Source organism: Astyanax mexicanus, chromosome 15 (genome assembly GCF_023375975.1).
Source record: "Astyanax mexicanus isolate ESR-SI-001 chromosome 15, AstMex3_surface, whole genome shotgun sequence".
Lineage (NCBI taxonomy): Eukaryota > Metazoa > Chordata > Actinopteri > Characiformes > Acestrorhamphidae > Astyanax > Astyanax mexicanus.
This window is the reverse complement of record NC_064422.1, coordinates 11,702,840-11,721,444: the sequence shown is the minus strand read 5'-3', so window position 1 is coordinate 11,721,444 and position 18,605 is coordinate 11,702,840. Positions and strand designations below refer to the sequence as shown.

At 38.7% G+C, this 18,605-nt stretch overlaps 1 protein-coding gene across 2 annotated transcripts in view; it reads right to left on the bottom strand.

Annotated features, from left to right (window-relative positions):
• Positions 1–573: 573 nt before the first annotated feature.
• The window catches only part of aatkb (apoptosis-associated tyrosine kinase b), a 72,125-nt gene continuing 54,093 nt past the window's right edge, over positions 574–18,605 (bottom strand). For both annotated transcript variants that reach the window (XM_007248747.4, XM_007248748.4), the window contains 11 exons: positions 17,474–17,553; positions 16,491–16,609; positions 15,686–15,773; positions 14,796–14,929; positions 13,087–13,171; positions 12,086–12,207; positions 11,440–11,589; positions 7,399–11,098; positions 6,622–6,766; positions 5,677–5,892; positions 574–4,267 (listed from right to left, as the gene is read on the bottom strand). In XM_007248747.4, the coding sequence (XP_007248809.3) occupies positions 4,239–4,267; positions 5,677–5,892; positions 6,622–6,766; positions 7,399–11,098; positions 11,440–11,589; positions 12,086–12,207; positions 13,087–13,171; positions 14,796–14,929; positions 15,686–15,773; positions 16,491–16,609; positions 17,474–17,553 (4,868 nt within the window). In that variant the 3' untranslated portion in view covers positions 574–4,238. The remainder of the gene's footprint in view (positions 4,268–5,676; positions 5,893–6,621; positions 6,767–7,398; positions 11,099–11,439; positions 11,590–12,085; positions 12,208–13,086; positions 13,172–14,795; positions 14,930–15,685; positions 15,774–16,490; positions 16,610–17,473; positions 17,554–18,605) is intronic.

The window sequence follows — 18,605 nt, the reverse complement described above, 5'->3', positions numbered from 1 at the left end:
AGCCATTGTGATGGCACTATATTGTGACATCATAATGGCCATTGTGAGGGCACTCCATTGTGATATCACATTGACAATTGTGATGTCACTCCATTGTAATGTCATAATGGCCATTGTGATGTCACTCCATTGTAATGTCAAAATGGTCATTGTGATAGCACTCAAAATGTGTGATTAATCACAACTAATTCAAGTGCTAGATTGGTTTGGATAGTTTTTACTCTTAATAAATGAAATAATTATTTAAAAATGCTTTTCATATCAGGTCAGGTTATATTTGTCTGATATTAAAGTTTGTTTGATAATATGAAAAAAATAAATATGACAAAAATGCAAAAATAAAATCAATTTGTAAGGGGGCAAATACTTTTTTACGCCACTGTAATATAATATAGTATAGTATATATTTTTCTCAGGATGGCCAATTTTTCCACCACAATAACCATCAAAGACCAGCTTAGACCCTCTGAAACCAACAACCAGTGAAAGTTGGTCTTGAACAGAATTTTGCTCTAGTCAACAAAGAAGAGAGAGCGAGAGAGAGAGAGAGAGAGAGAGAGAGAGAGAATAAGAGACGTCAAACAATGATTTTATTTTCTTTGTGTAAAGTCACTGATCTCGTGACACACAAGAGGAACAGATTTTTATGAGGATCTTCATACATCGTTTCCTTCTATCATCACCCTGCCTTTCTCTATATATATATATATACAGCTGTGGAAAAAAATAAGAGAGCACCTAAAAATGAAGAGTTTCTTTGATTTTACCTAATTTAAAACCTCTGGAACATAATCAAGAGGAAGATGGATGATCACAAGCCATCAAACCACCAAACTGAACTGCTTGAATGATTTGCACCAGGAGTAAAGCAGCATAAAGTTATCCAAAAGCAGTGTGTAAGACTGGTGGAGGAGAACATGATGCCAAGATGCATGAAAAAAGAGGGTTATTCCACCTAATATTGATCAAAGATTTCTGAACTCTTAAAACTTTATGAATATGAACTTGTTTTCTTTGCATTATTTGAGGTCTGAAAGCTCTGCATCTTTTTTTTGTTATTTCAGACATTTCTCATTTTCTGCAAATAAATGCTCTAAATGACCATATTTCTATTTGGAATTTAGGAGAAATGTTGTCTGTAGTTTATAGAATAAAACAATAATGTTCATTTTACTCAAACATAAACCTATAAATAGCAAAATCTGAGAAACTGATTCAGAAACTGAAGTGATCTCTTCATTTTTTTTCAGAGCTGTATATACTGTAGCACTATTCCATCATTTACCACAGCTCTCCTCTTTATACAGTCGACAACACGAGCTTCTCCTTCAGGCACCTCGTCGTCCACAAGCCCATGTTTGCCAGAACGTCTCTCTTTGGCAGCAGAAAGATGAAGGTAATCTCTTACAGTTTATCCAGCAAAACCATCGTACTGATTTTTTATCGGTAGTTTAAAATCGTTTGTAAAATACAAAAATAGTACAGACTGCTGTATCTAGCTGAATCTAGGCTAACCTAATACGAAGAGAATGCCATGAGAGGCAAACAAACATTAAACATATCGAGTGAAGCATAAAGACTTTTTGTTCCACCTCCAGGTTAATGCTCCGTCGCATAACTAATAATAAGTCCAGAGCACGTAAATGTGCGGATCACGTAAAATTCCTGTACAGAGTCTGTAGTCAAAGCGCCGAGCGGTTTCCTTCTGAGAGAGGAACGTTCCTCAACAAAGCTCATCAGAAAATGAAGTTCATATTGGACAGTAATGCCGTAATAAAAGAAAAAACAAAAACAAGTAAACAATCAGTGCAGTATTCAGTAGTTTCTTTCGTTTTCTAATAAATAATATTCAAAATCCAAATTTCCAATGATTAACAATCAATCAATCAATACCACTGGTTTCCTTTCTTTCCTTTCATTCCTTTTCTCTGAGAATTTCTTGAAAATGGTAAGAAAGGCGTAATGTATTAAATTAATGATGCATTAAGACAACACTTATGAACAGTTCTGATCATCAGAAGGTAGTTGACATGTTCAGCATCGTTGGTATACATGATGATCACATGGAAAGCAAATATATGCCTGATATTTTGATATTTTCAAGCAGCTATGAGATTGATATGAATTTCGCAAATTGAAATCAAGGCTCAAAATAAAATAAAAACATCTCTTAAACATTTTAAATGACACTGAACTGAATGCAGTACATGGAAAGTTTGGGCACCCTTAGCCAAGATTATCATTTTTTTAATCAGTATATTTATTTGCTGACAAATTGTAAACTTACTGTAACTACCGAACCAATTTTCTCTTGAAACACCACTGTTTAACTTCTTGTTAACCTTATTTTACACACATTTAATTTAACAGTTCAGAGGAACTGTGGAGGTCAACTCACAATATGCTGGTAAGACAGGCAAATCCCTTCTACGAAAACATAGCTTACACAAACATTCTCACAAACTCAATGTGTGTGAACATTACCTGTGTGTGATCTTGTCACAAAACACTTACAAAACGTTCTAACATAACTTCCAGATAAGGAAAATGAGATTTGTAAACTAAAAAGAGTGAGGTTTTTGGCCACAATCAGAATTCAGTAAGTCTATGGAATATGGAATTATAGAGGGGTTTGCCCAAACTTTTACATAGCGTATTTCTCGCATTCTCCTATAAGGAGCACTTAAATTTCTTAATTTTTCCCAAAAAATCAACAGTGCACCTTATGTATAAACCTTATAATAAAGCATTATAGGGGGGAAGTTTGTCTCCAACACTAAGGCTGGGTGCAGCAGCATCAGCATTAGCCGCTAACCGCCCTGGGTTACTGCAACACTCAGGGTTCCTCAGTGAAGCGATGTCAGGTGGCATTTACTAGCGCTAAGTGCTGCTAACCGCAGCTAGCACTGTTGCTAATCGGGGTTAGCGGTGCTGCTAACTGCACTGTTCAAAAGAGCTAGTGCTGCGGTTAGCTAATGCTGCTGCACCAAGCCTTAGTGGTGGAGAAACTTCACTGAAAACTCGTTACTGTGACTTATAATGCTGTACTTCAGCAAAATGGCTTTACTGCTCCTTAATACCTGACTGAACATAGATGTTCATCGATAGTGAGCCTTATAATCCAGTGCGCCTTATAGTGCGAAAAATACAGTGCTGCTTTATGAAGTGGTTATAAATGGTTATGGGTTTAACTTTAAGCACTCTTTCTTTATACAACAGTACAATTTTCCTGGCGTTTTGTCTGATATTGACAGTGATTTAAAATAAAATGAATAAATACTGAAATGTATTTAGCAACCACTCAAACATTTCATCTTTTAACATTTATAATAAATAAGTAAATACGTTCCGATGGAGTGAACGATATGAATTTCATTCAATGCAGTGAATTTCTTATCATAATCAAGAACATAAAGTGATCTGGTCAGAGTTTCATGATGTTGCATCACCCTGTATAATCTGCTACTTTCAGGTAGATGGCTGACTCAAGGCAGTTGTGTGTTCCTTTTTCCCTTAAACAAATAGATTCTCAAGTGAATTCAAGCTAAACCATTAGTCACTTCCCAACTCTGAGCTGTAATATTTCATTTTTTTAACATCGTGATAATACTGATGATTTCACAGTCAGAGTCAGCGCTGTTCCAATGAAGTCCTGGAAAAAAATGAAGAAGTTTCCGAATGGATGCACTGTTTTCACTGTTTTCACAGTTTTTACTGTTTTTACAGTTTTTGCTCTTTGTTTAATTGTTTTCTCTGAAAAAAAAGGTTGATTGTAGTTTGGACTTTAGGGTCGTATCCATCCTTCATGAAAATACCTGATGTTCTTCGCAAAAAGTTTCATTCAGGAGAATCCCGAGTCCTCACAGTAGATCACACAGTCCCTCCAAAGCAATAAGATTTCAACAAATATGAGATTATTCAGATTTAAACTATTTATAATTTATTCTTCTTAAGATGCGTATGGCCACTTTTTATTTTATGTATTTATTTTATTTTATGTTAATGTATTTATTTATCAGTTCATTCTTTTCTTTAGGGCCCTTTTTCTTAATGGCCGTTATTTAAGTATTAAGTATTTGCTAATAATAATAATAGGCACTGTCTTTGATGGGATCCAAAAGGTTCTCAGAAACAGTAACAGAGTGAGATTTCACTGTAAAGACCTGAAGGTCTGGAGAGAGAAGCTGTAATCTGTCGGTGCAGATTGAGCTCTACAGGTGGCAGTGTTGCTGCAGATCTCACTCTCGCTCCCCGTCCTCACTGCTCCCTGAAAAACAAGAAAAAAAAGTGAGAATTTAATATTCAGAAATGCTGAAAAGAGCTGCCAAAGCTTAAACTCTGTATCTGATGATACAGTACATTTCGATCATGTTATGAGATGCTTCAAGAATACAGAAAATTAGTATTAGTCCTTTAAAAATAAATCAGATAAAATGAACAAATTCAATTATAACAGATTATAATATATAATAATAAATAATAATACACAATACTGCACCTCCGTATATTCACTTATTCCCTTTTTACTGTGGATTATTACCAGACATTAATAGATCATTACAGCGTGATGCTGTTTAATAAGCCGACTACGCTGGATTAGATTTTGCAGTTGTCATTTTTGGCTGGTTTCCCGGAACGAGAGGGAAAAATTGAAGCATATTCCACACAGATTAAGTCCTACAGTTATTCAGATGAGTTGAATAATGATGAAAATCGAACATTTGGTTTCATTCAGCCATTTTTCAGAGTGATTCTGTTATAAAAGGCAGAAGGTCAAGTGTTTGTGTTGTTTTTAACCCTTAACCCTAACCTGACTTATGTTCTAGTGATGAAATAAATAAATATATATAAATGAGAAATGGCTGAAATACCAAAAAAGATGCAGAGCTTTCAGACCTCAAATAATGCAAAGAAAACAAGTTCATATTCATAAAGTTTTAAGAGTTCAGAAATCAATTTGTTGGAATAACCCCGTTTTTTCATGCATCTTGGCATCATGTTCTCCTCCACCAGTCTTACACACTGCTTTTGGATAACTTTATGCTGCTTTACTCCTGGTGCAAAAATTCAAGCAGTTCAGTTTGGTGGTTTGATGGCTTGTGATCATCCATCTTCCTCTTGATTATATTCCAAAGGTTTTCAGTTTGGTAAAATCAAAGAAACTCATCATTTTTAAGTGATCTCTTATTTTATAAAAGACAGAAGGTCAATATATAAGCTAGATATGCTGTTTTTGTTGATTCAGTAAACAAGTACATTAAAAAAAATAAAAAAATAAAAATAATATTTGTATTTTGTCTGTTCATTGCAGTGCAGTCATTTGTTAAACACTGTTATTTTTATTTTATTTAAATCTATTTCATATAGTGTTTTTTTTATTAATTTATTTATAACACATATAACATAATTGGAAAAGGTGTTTACTTTTATATATTAGCTTTCCACATATGCCACATATATGCTACCATGCTTTACTTCAGTGAGCAGATTATTATAAAAAATTTTCAATGCAGTGGGCGGGGCTAATAAATATCTATTCTGATGAATAATAGTGAATAATCTTAATCTGTGTGAAGTGAATAACACACAAAAAAGAAGAACACACACCATGTCCACTACAATGGCTGCAGGGTCTGAAAGGGTTAATATGAGAAGTTAGAGAATAAAGTTCTGTACCTCCTGCAGAATCCATGTCTGAGTCAGAAACATGGGTGATGGAGAAGCGAGAGACGGGGGAGGGAGAGACGGTGAAGCGGGAGAACTGGGCGGCCGGTTTGCTGTTAGTGGAGCTGGAGGACAGACTGGGTTTAGGTTTGATGTCTGGAGGAGATCCTTTAGAGGACGTGGGGAGCGGCAGCAGCGGGAAATCATCCTCCCACTCGAACCCGGCACCTGATAACAGAACGGTGAAATGAGAATTACCGTACAGTACCTGTACCTCTGACACACCTTCTCATTTAATGTTTTTTATTTTTTATTTTAAATTATCAGTCAAGTGATCTATCAGATTATGAATGAACACATAAAGAATCATGTAGTAACTTAAAAACAGTGTTAAACATCTAGGGTGCTGTTAATTGGCAGTTCCTAAGGATGGTAACTCTTGGTCTTTCTTTTTTGGAACTGGTCCTGATGAGTGCCAGTTTTATCATAACATATTTTTTCAGATTGACTAACTTTTATTTCTTAAACTACTTAAAATTTGCCATAATCTGGATTAGAACATTACTCAAACAGAGTTTTTCACTGTATACCTGTAACTCTACCTCTTCACTACTTTACAACTGATGCTCTCAAATTCAAGTAATTAACTCTTGATGAGTTCAGCACGGCTGTTAACTGAAAGCTCATGAAGCTGACTGTGCAAAACTGATCATCTTAGCAAGAGGTGATACTTTGAAGAATCTAAAATAAAAAAAAACATAATCTGGTTTGTTTAACACTTTTTGTTTACTAAATAATTCCATATGTTCTTCATAGATTGGGTGACTTTAATCTTAATCTACAATGCAGAAAATGTTTGAATAATAGAATTACCCCTAGAATCTATCTATCTAATGACATATTTTGACTGGTAATGTAAATATAATGATATATAAAATGAGTCAACTGAATTCTTACTCTCTTCTGAAATGTTTCCATCTGAAGAGTCATCAGAGGCATTGACTTTTTCCTGCTGTTTTTTTCCAGTGCCCTTCGAACGCTGCGAGCTGGAATCACCTCCCAAAGGGAAGCCATGTTCTGCTAGTTCTCTTGTTGGACTTTCCTGAAAAAAAAGTTAATTTTTGTTTTAAATGAAAAAAAAATGAAATGATGCAAATATTCTTTTTTCACATATGCATAAACAACTATTAACAAAGGTATTGGGATGGTTTAGTATAATTTATTTCATGTAATATATATACCTGCCTTACAGGTAATGGTTTGGATGCTGTTGCTAAGATATTGCTAAGCAATTGTTGTCGGTTGCCAAGGCATTACTACATGGTTGCTATGTAAGAGCATTGCTTGTTAGGTGTTGCTATGGAGTTTTAATGGTGCACCATGTGTTGTCTGTTCAGGTGTTTTGTTGAGTGGTTCTACGTGTGTTCCAAGTGTTTGCTAGGTGTTGCTTCAGGGTCCTGTCTTAAAGAAGTACATATTTGGGGGCTGTCGAGTAAAGACAAAATTTGGATAAATGGGATTTATTGATTGAGGAGAAATATTATAGATGGGTGTGCATAAAAAAGAAATTATATCCTATGGTGGAAAAAAAAAGATAAATGAGTGAAGTGGCTACACAATCTAGATTAGTCTAGAGTTATCAATGGTGTTGATATCTCAAAAAAATATATATATCCCAATACTTTTTTGTCTGGCACTATGTACTGTATAATTAAATGCATAGATGTTACTCACCTGGTCAAACAAGTAGACTGTGACATCATCAAAGAAGGACACCACCTTCTTCTTCGACTCCAGATCATCGCAATCGTTGAAAAGGTTGGGCATCTTCAGGAGGCTTCGAAGTTTATGAGCATCACTGCAGTCGCTCACGATGATGGGTACCGGCAGGACCTCGTCCTCGCTCTCCTCGCTCTGCTCCTGGATGCTGTAGGTTCTCAACTCCTCATCAGATTCATCACTGTCCTCTGAATCCCCGTCCTCCTCATCAGCCTCTTCTCCATCAGCTGGGGACACTCGGCCCTCGAGTGGTGGGAGAGGGGAAGGAGGAGGAGGAGAGGAAGGGCGGATGAAACTTTTGTGGCATCCATCCTGAGATCCGTCCTTTCTTTTGAGAGATACCAACTCGTCTGAAAAGGACTTGCCTGCTGGAACATTTGTTATCTCTTGATCTGGTACAAGCATACTGTCATCCAGGGGTGTTTGTTCTTCTAGAGATGTGGTAGACATCTCTTCTTTATCTTCTTCCTCTACTACTACGTCTTCTACTTCTTTTACTTCAATTTCTTCTTCTTCTTTTTCTTCTTCAGTAGCATCTGTTTCATTCTGAAGGTCATCTGCACTGATGTCAAAAGTGATCTCTACTTTATCATCCTCAATGAGACCTTCAGTAGTTGATGGTTCAACAGAAAGTCCGAGGTCTGATTTATTGGTTTCATTTGCTTGGTTTTCTTGCTTTGAATCAGAACATGGCAAGGTTGTGAAATCTGATGACTCACTGTGACATAGCAACACCTCTTCATCTTTATCCTTGATACTTACATCTAATGTGAGGCAAGGACTTGATTCAGATGTTTCAGTAAAGGTGGTACAATTGTTGGTGCAATTGATGGAACTTGTGTCAATGGTGTTAAGGAAAATGCTTTTATCTGTTTGCAAGAGCTCGCTTTCCTCTGTATCATTGTTGCGGATGATTTCACTTTCATTTTTCTTTTCTTCTGCCTCTGCAACAGACACCTTTTCAAGGTCTTCCTCAAGCATCTGTTTTGGTAATAGTTCCACTTGTTCTACCATTTGCACCGATTCCTCCTCCTGCCTCTCAAGATCGTCAGTGTCTTTTTCACTGTCTTCTTCGCTCTCTTTCCCTTTCCCCGCATCACAGTCAGAAAAGTAGGCTGAATCTCTGTATGGGGTTTTCTCGCTCAGTGCCGTCAACCCTTCATCAGTGCTCTGAGAGCCTGTCAAGGCAACTGCCTCTTCCTCCTCCTCCTCTTTCTCCTCTTCCTCCTCAACTTCCTGCTGAGGATCAACAACTCCTTCAACATCTTGTTCCTTTTCATCCTTGAGACTGCATGCTTCAGGGATTGGAATATCCACTGGCTTGATAAAGGCGTTCGCCTCTTGCGGTTCATGGGGTTCCTTTAAAACAAACTCAGGAGACTCATTGTTCTCAGTGTCATAGCCGCTGTCCATAGCTCTGGGAGAATTTGAAGGATGGAGGGAGGTTGGGCTGAGAGTTTCACTGGAGCCTGCAGTGGATGGTATATCGATGGAGTCCATGGAGTCAGGAGTGTTCACTTGCTTCTGCAGGGACTTGAACGTTGGGGTGGAGTACTCAGCTGCCTCGGAATAATCTCCTGTGAAGTCGCCAAAAATCCCTGAGGTAACGTCAGTGATGTCATCGTCACTGCAGTCATCAATCTCCACCAGGCTAATACTGGAGTGTCCACGGTCTACGCCACTGTCTGCTGTCCTGCTTGCTTCTGAATCAGGCTCTGTGGAGATGAGCTCTGGTGGAGATGTCTCTAGTTGTAGAGAGGTGGCTAAAATAACCTCTATTTTGGGGTCTGTTTGAGACTTTTCTTGTAAAGAACTGCTTTCTTCTTCCCTGACCGCAGTGTCTATGTACTCTGAAAGTTCTGTCTGAAGGTTCTGTTTTACCCTGTTGTTCGTTGAGTCTGGTATGGTGATAGTTACCCGCCCAATAGGCAAAGCAGATGGGTTTATCTGCTGGTTCCTGCTGGGTAAGCCTGGAGCTTTTTCAGAAACAGCATCCTTCATGAAGCTGTTTCTTACCAATGACCCAGTGAGAGGGTCCACAAAGTGTGAATTGCTCAAAGCCTGACAACAAGGTACAGGGTAGACTTCTGCTTCTCTGGGTGGTTCATGACACAGATGGATGTAGGAACTGCAGTCCGATGAGGATACTGATGAATGTCTGCCGTGCACAGGGCATGTGTTGCTTTTAACGGTTGCTTCAAGGTAATTAATTGGCTTGTTAGAGCAGTATGGGAGACTGTGCTGCTCTGGCCATGCGTCCTCAACGTCAGTCATGGGCATGGTGTAGTGAAAGTCTGCATAAACTTCTTGCCTTGATGAGCTTTGCCTTCGACCCAAGCTCATAGTGTTTTTCGCCGAGTGGTTGCTGGACCAGGCCATCGCTTGTCTTTCAATAAACAGGTCCTCCTCCTCTTCTGATTCAGTATCATCTCTTCCAACAAACACAGCTCCACCTGATTCCATGTCAATGCATACTGAGTGATTCCCTGGCATGGTCTTCCTCAAAGAACCCATCATATCATAGTATCCTCCGGTTACATTTTTCCCTATTACTGATCCTTGGCTGCTCTCGAGATAATGGTCACCATACCCTTGTGGAGGACTGCCAAGAGAGGGGGGAATGCCCAGTGGCTCCTCAAGTTCTCCAAGAGCTTGTCTTAGACTTCGAGATCCCCAGCTCTCACGTGAAGGTTCTGAGAGATCTCCAATCAGGTAACGCTCCATCCCCAGTTGTGGAGAGTGTTCATAATAATAGCCTCCATCTCTGTCTTTGTAAGAAACATAGTGACCTGATTCCCAAGGCCTGAGTGGACTTGCTTCAGAAACCTGACCTAGAAGTGGCTCCATGGTTAGAGACATGGCAGGACTGCTGTCAGAATCATAGGCACTGTTTTTGTGGATGTCCGCCGCTGACCAGTACGACTCGATTGGCTTGCCAATTGACTCAGAGGGGCAGTTCATGCATTCCCCTGAGTCTCCACTTCCAGTGAGAAAGCTGCCACTGCTGCCCCCGAATTCAGGGCTGTAAGCACACATGGTATAATCCAAGTTAATATTGCACTCTACTGGCTCTTCGATACGAATGTAGTACTCGCTGGTAACTGACGGACTATGAGCACTGAGGACTGGTACCACACCTGGGGTATGCAACTGTTTAGGTTCAAAGTACTGTGGAGAGACCCCTAAGGTGAGTCCTTCAATCCCACATCCCCCCACCATCACCCCGGGGGGGTAGTAGATCTCCTGGCAATGCGGATTACCTTGTCCCAACGTTCCTGTGGTGGATGAGGAGTGATAGGGCTGCTTCGCTCTCGCTTGCTCCCATTTGTACTCAAAGTTCAGACCATGGCTGGTCTCTGTAACTGTAAGGATGTCATCTCCCGACTCTGACTGGTAGCCGTCGCCGGCAGAGAACTGCTCCAGTAAGGGGAAAGAAGAGGAGGTTTTGGAGGATTGGGGCATCTCTAGAGCAAGGGGTCCAGCCCCATGCAGGCTGCCGTGATTCATGTTGGGTCTCATGGAGTTCCAGCGCCTCTCGAAGTCTTCTTCTGCCTCACTGGCACCTTTGGCACACAGGTAACTGAGCAAGAGGTGAACCTCCTCTGCAGTCGGCCTCTGGTCTGGCTGCAGCCAGCAGAACTGCATGACTTCGTACCTGAGTGGACACAAATACAGAGACATGCAATCAAGAAAACTTAAATTAAAGATAAAAAAATACAGTGTTCCTTCTGTTTCTAGAACATTGATTTTCTGTGCTGTGGAGGAAATGAGTGCCATAACGATTTGCATTTTAATAACCCCACATTGAAAAACAGTGTAATTTGAACAAATATGAAATATAATCCCCAACTCATCTCCTAGAGAAAACGCCATGTAGGTTATTTTTGATTATCTGCTTCGTAAAAGAATTGTAAGAGCATACAGTACAGTAATAAGTTTTGGACAGAACATGCAGAAAAGAAAGTCAAATGAAATTCTGGTAGGTAGAGAACTCACCAGCGATCAGCAAGAGGGAACTGAAGCAATGGCTTCGGCAGTTTCAGTTGTTGTTCCTTCACAGCATAGCTGAGGACTTGCCTGTCTGAGTAGTGTCTATATGGCTGATTCCCCAACTCAAACAACTCCCAGATGGTCACTCCAAGAGACCTGAAACAAAGACGTGCACATTAGGAATTAAAAACTTTTTTCTTAGAATTTAATAAAAGAATATCATTGAAAGTGTAAAAGTCATATATTATATAGATGTATTACACACAGAGTGATCTATTTTAAATATATATTTATTTTATTGTTGATGATTATTATGGCTTACAACCAATGAAAACCCAAAAATCAGTGTCTCAAAAAATTCAAATATTATATAATAAGACCAATTGGAACTTTTGGCAGTGTGGGCAGTGTGCCAAGTCCTGCTGGAAAATGAAATCTGCATCTCCATAAAAGTTATCAGCAGAGGGAAGCATGAAGTCTCTCCAAACCATCACTGATTGGTGGAAACTTCACACTAGACCTCAAGCAGTTGTGGATGTGGAGATGTGGATTTCATTCTCCAGCAGGACTTGGCACACTGCCCACACTGCCAAAAGTACCAATTGGTCTTATACTGTTTAATATTATATAATATAATATAATATACACCCACCAAATGTTGCTTTGTTTGGTCTGATCCACCACCAGTAGGTTGCCATGAACTTCATCCACCAGTTCAGGAGCAATCCAGCGTAACGGCACCCAGGACTCATCCAATGTCACAAAGTAGTCGTCCTGCAGAGGAGCGAGTGAGACTCTGGTTACTGAATCATCAGTGAAGAACGATTTTGTCTAACTAGGCAAAATTTTTAAGCTGTGACAAAAATGACATCCATATAAACCTATTAAAGCCTATAATATATGGGCATTAATATCATGCCCTTACTTTAATAACTACATTGTGTACAGTTATGTTTATATCATAGTAGTTATGAGGTCATAAATGTAAATGAAGACTATAGAATGATCTACAGTACAAGTCAAAAGTTTGGACACACCTCTTCTCATTCAAAGAGATTTTTTACATTATAACATTTTTTTAATGACTCCACTTTGAAAAAAGGTTAAAAAACATAAGGGGTAATTTGGGAGGCGGACTGGATGATGTATGGGTTTAGAAGCGGGGCAGGAAAGAGAGATGATTGGCTGTGTACCTTTAATAGTGAAATAGCAATATTATTGATAGACTGATTTGCATATTGTAATGTGTCTGCATACCAAAGTATGCATAAACATCATCCTCACTTATAACACAGTTATACCTGATAGGGTGCTGCAAAAATGGTGGAAATGACCACAGTAAAAGTGTTTTTTAAAGGTTAGGAAATGTTTATAAAAATTAAGCAGGACTGGTATATTTCATTACTTCAAAAGGAACATATTTAGCATATTTAGGAAAAAGTATGGTTTAAAGTTTAGTGGCTCTTTAATATGGAAGACTATATTGTGATGTGGAGGACTAAACACTTTTTTACATTTTACTATGTAATTCTATATGTGACCCTTAATTGGTTTCACGTCTTTAATATTAATATACTACATAGAAAATACATTAAATAAAGAAATAAAGAAAAACATTGAACTTTTGACTGGTGCTGTACAGTATATCTGTACCTTATACTTGCTGTGTGAAAGCCCGTAGTCTCCTATTTTGACGGTCACGTCTGATGTCAGCAGGCAGTTTCTCAAAGCCAGATCACTGATGAAAATCAAAATACCAAAATACACAATCTGATCACACTATTTAGAGATGAGACATCAGTAATAACAGCCTTCATTTCTGCCCTTTTCTTCACGGAGGAGAGCGGTAACCCCCGGCAACAAAATCACTGATGCTGGAGTAGCAGATGCACACTCAGGCAGCATCAGGATATTGTTACAGGAAGATACCAAGAGGTGCATCGCCAACAACACAGCATCCCAGGTAACAACTGGAGGAGGATTATACAGGTATCTATCTGTCATGATCACGTTTCTCAGATACATTTCAGGTTATCGAATACTCCTCTAGACTGGGTTAAGCTTTTTACAAAAGTATATCAGCTGTGTTTTACTTGTGTAAATGAATTATTAAATGTAGTTTTAGTACTTGAAAATAGCAAATTTGGAAACTTAAGGTAATTAAAGTCTTCTTTTGAAAGCAAAACACTTGCTAAAAAAATAAGAAGGGAATTTTAAGCTGAATTGATTCCAAACACCAAAAACATACTACAGGAGTTTTATAGACATCCTTTTCTGAATACATTATAGCCATTAGTCTTTTGCAGCTCCAACAGCAGGCTAGTTTTGCACTTGACTGATTAGCAGAGCATTGCAACATTTTCTGCATTATACTCTTTTACACTTGGAAACCCCACTCTGTAACATTATGTAGTCAGACACTTTGTGGTTGAGTACTTTTCAATAATATGTATAAAAGTTGGTGTGGATGCAGCGGATAACACCACTACCTGCTAGTGAGCGATCACATCATGTGGGAGACTTGGGTTCAAGACTTCTAACACTTGGTCCGCCCCTGTAATATAAATAATCTAGAGTGTATGAATAAACTGCCAGCCATAAAACCCTGGAGTGGATTTTTACTTTCTGGACCTGGACTACCCGCCTCTGTGTGTAAGTATCTATAGGTTTAAATAGGATCTCCGGTGGAATTTGGTGTTTTACAGAGACTCTAAGATTAGGTCAGTGGCTGAACTGCACTTAGCAGGGCATTATTACACATGTTGTAAAGTAACATTATATGACATTACAAAGACTAAAATGTAATTAGTGTAAAAATTTAGTCTTTATTTTGAAACGTTTTTAACTGTTGTCTGTCTCGCTGCCTCCTGGTGTTGCAGCGCTGTTAGCCAATTAGAGGCGATATGTTTGCATGTATGAATATTCATAAGCAAAAGCGGAAATCCTATCGTTTCTCTCCGCCCACTCCTTAACTGGACTAAAGCGTTCCACAGAGTTATACTGGATCACCGGAGCATTTTTTTTTTTTTTTTACAAAACAACTCACATGACATTCATTTATACTAGAGACACAACTTAACATTTTTAAATAAATGAAAAAACAATGGAATAAGATCTTTAGTAACTAGACCACTGCAGCAAATCAATTTGTTAATTCCAATGGATATATACATATTAGAAATGTTAATTATGATCCATTAGAAGTGTTAAAATTGGATTTATAATGTAACATTTGATGCTTAGATCTATTAGAGAAAGAAAAATAAAGCCCTTTATTTTATTTCAGCAATAATTATCAATGCATTAAATGTTGCATCTCTGTGTTTCTTGCGCTTGATCTGTGCAGGAGGTGTTCAGCCCACCTGTGCGTGTACTCGTGTTTGTGGAGATGCAGAAGACCCGAGGCGATCTGGCAGGCCATTCGCTGGAGGAGCAGAGGGTCAGGGGTCACGGAGTCTGCAGCCCTGCAGCTGCGCAGATAACCTTTCACATCACCCTGTATCACAGTTATCACAGTCATCACAGAGAGGCAGGAACCAGCCAGTAAACACAGAGAAAGAGAAGAGCATAAACAAGCATTAGCATGCACCGCACAGACATGAATACAGGATGATGCCAGACTGCCAGGGACTGACAGGGAAAATGTATTTATTTATTACACTACATTAAAAGATAAATAATGAGGTTGTATTATCAGCTCTGGAAAAAAAAAACAAGAGACTTAAAAATGATGAGTTTCTTTGATTTTACCAAATTAAAAAATCTCTGGAATATAATCAAGAGGAAGATAGATGATCACAAACCATCAAACCACCAAACTGAACTGCTTGAATTTTTGCACCAGGAGTAAAGCAGCATAAAGTTATCCAAAAGCAGTGTGTAAGACTGGTGGAGGAGTAGAACATGATGCCAAGATGCATAAAAAAACTGTGATAAAAAAAGGGTTATTCCACCAAATATTGGTTTCTGAACTTCAATTCCAGTATCCAAATATTAAGTATAACAGCTAAACATGAATATCACAGCAACTCTGACTATCAACGTATTAAAATTATTACAACTATTCAAATTATTTTTATTATTAGGTCTAAAATACACTAAAATACACAACTAGTTTAAAGTAACATTAAAATAGAAGGCTTTTTTCCTCATAACCTGAAAACAACATTTTCACATGCTGTGAATTATTATTTTTATTTCTTTTCTGTAATAGTGTGTCTGCATTGTGTCCATTTAATCACAGGTGACTCACCAGAGGACAGAGCTCCATAACCAGCAGGTAGGGAGTGACCTCTGTGCACTGAGCCAAACACTGAACTAGAGCCGGGTGCTGCAGAGACCTGGAGACACCAGATACAGCATAACAACATTTATACACAAATCAAAATATAGTAAAAATTCTAAATATGATTATATACACTGTATCTGACTATATTAATTCAACAGCCAGACATTTACATCATAGAGAAGGGGAAATTTATGAAAGCAGAGAAGCTTTCGCAACTGCAGGGTTTCCCTGAAAAATTTCCCTGACTAGTGTTAAGGCATGGTAAAAAAAAACTGTAAAAACTAAAAAAATGATTTTTTTATTAGTTAAAACTACGTTTGGTGACCTTGTGGACCAACTTATATGCTCTCTAGTTGAAAAGAAAAAAACAGGTGTGCTGGGCTCCAAATGGTGCCACTATGACTATAAGATTCAAACTGATTCAAATCCCAGTTATGCAGCTTGCCATCAGCTGCCGGAGCCCTGAGAGAGCACAATCGGCCCCGCTCTCTCTGGGTGGGTACAGTAGATGGTGTTCTTTCCCCTCATCACTCCTAGGGTGATGTGGATCAGCACAAGGCTGCGTCTGTGAGCTGATGTATCAGAACCGAGTTGCTGAGCTTTCCTCTGAGTGTTAGCGCTGTGATGCTACTCGTTAATGCTACAGCATCAGCAGCAGTTCAAAAAGAGGCGGAGTTTGACTTCACATGTGTCAGGATGGGGCAACTGGCTGGATAAATTGGGAGAAAAATGGTAGAAAATAAGAAACGAAATTATACATAAATTGTACCTGTAAGGCCGAGCTTCCTCCAGGAAGTGCATCTGGTCCTGTAGGCTGGCGCTCGTCTTCAGCTCCTTCACCACCACCTGAGTCGTGCTGAGGCCAGAGTTCACCTCCCCCAACAACACCTGAGATACACACACACACACACACACAGATACCCAGACAGCAAAGACACACATATATCAACGAGGGAGAGGACAAAAAATACACTCATCCAAACACATTAACACACACATTTAGATGGATGAACCCAAATGAAAATTGAACAGACAGATTTTTAGACAAAGACACCAAGAAACATGCAATTTATAAATTCCATTAATGAAGCAAAAAGAAAAAAAAGAAATAAATACATTGAAATAAAGAAACATATATACACACACACACCGACGAGACAACAGAGTAGGACGTCACCAGTCATGCAAACAAGACAGAGGACACCCACGCAGATGGACATACCCAGTCAATGGAACAAATTGAGGGAGTGTGTATGTATATGCATTGGAGTGTACAGAAGGACAAAGAAACAGAGAGACAGAAAGAGAGAAAGATAGAAAGAAACAGAGAGACATATAGATATATAGACATTAAGAGAGAGAGAAAAAGAAAAAAGAAAAAGAAAGTGAGAAGGAAAGAAAGAGAAAGAGTATGAGAATGAAATCAGAAGGATACACTCGTACACAGAACACCATTATTCCAATTTCACACACTGGAATTAGGTTTGCGCACTGCAGCTACAAACAGACTCGGAGACGAGACAAAATCCCGAAACCAAAGCAACATCAAAGGCAGGCGGATGCGAGCGGTGTTCCTGCGGGCCGTGCGAGGTGATAGAACACAACAGACGAGCTCACGTCCTCAGGACCCGAGCTGGAGCAGCCGAGACGAGGAGCAGAACTGAGCTAAACGTTTGATCTGAACTAAAACGTCCCTACAGAGAAACATTAACACCAGTCAAACCCCCACAATAAACCATAAACCAGACTTACCTTCCCGAACCAGCCATGCCCGATCTCCTTAATGTACAGCAGACTCTGACGAGTCGCATCTGATGCCTTCACGAGCTGGACTGCAGATCCGGTTAACAAACAGACAGACAGACAGACAGACAGACAGACAGACAGTCAGACAAATACAGAGTACAGAAAAACAAACAATGCAAGATTAGTTTGATTTATAGCATCATATAAATCCATGATAACGATGATCACAAAACTGTAATATATCGCAAGACAATTCTCTACGATTCTTCGTCGCAGAGTCTGTGTTACTAAAGATGGTAAAATACTCCTAAATTAGTATTGTAAGACCAATTGGTACTTTTGGTACCAATTGGTACACAGTGTGGGCAGTGTGCCAAGTCCTGCTGGAAAATTAAATCTGCATCTACATAAAAGTTGTTATCAGCAGAGGGAAGCTGTAAGATATGAAGTGCTGTAAGATTTTGTGGGAAAACAAAACTGCACTGACTTTAGACTTGATAATAAAACACAGTGGTTCAACACCAGCAGATATCAGACATGTCTCTCCAAACCATCACTGATCGGTGGAAACTTCACACTAGACCTCGAGCGGTTTGGACTGTGTCTCTCCACTCTTCCTCCTGAAGACTCTGCTCCCTTGATTTCGTTCATTCAAATGAAATGTAAAATTTACTGATGATCAGTGATGGTTTGGAGAGACATGTCATCTGCTGGTGTGGATCCACTGTGTTCATCACATTAAATCACATTAAATCCATACAAAAATAACTGCTACTTTGCCTCAATGGCTCTAGTGCTGCTGTTTTTCCCATGTTTTTGCAGTGGGTGGGACCAAGTTACTGTTTCATTGGTTTCTAAACTGGTTCATGGTTAATTTTGATGGACAACAGCTCTTGAATAGTATTATGTGCAACAAAAATAAAAAAACTAATAAGAAAAAATGATGCCCATTGTAACGGATACAGGTTCTGAAGGGGTTCTCGTCAGTTTTAAGGTCAAGGAAAATAAAGATTTTTAAGAAAGTACAAATTCAACATAGTACAAAACATCCACAAAGGACTATTCAAAGTGTTATAAAAATACCTTATCAATCAGTAAAAGTCTAAGAAGAGCCGTTTCAAGATTTCAATAACACAGA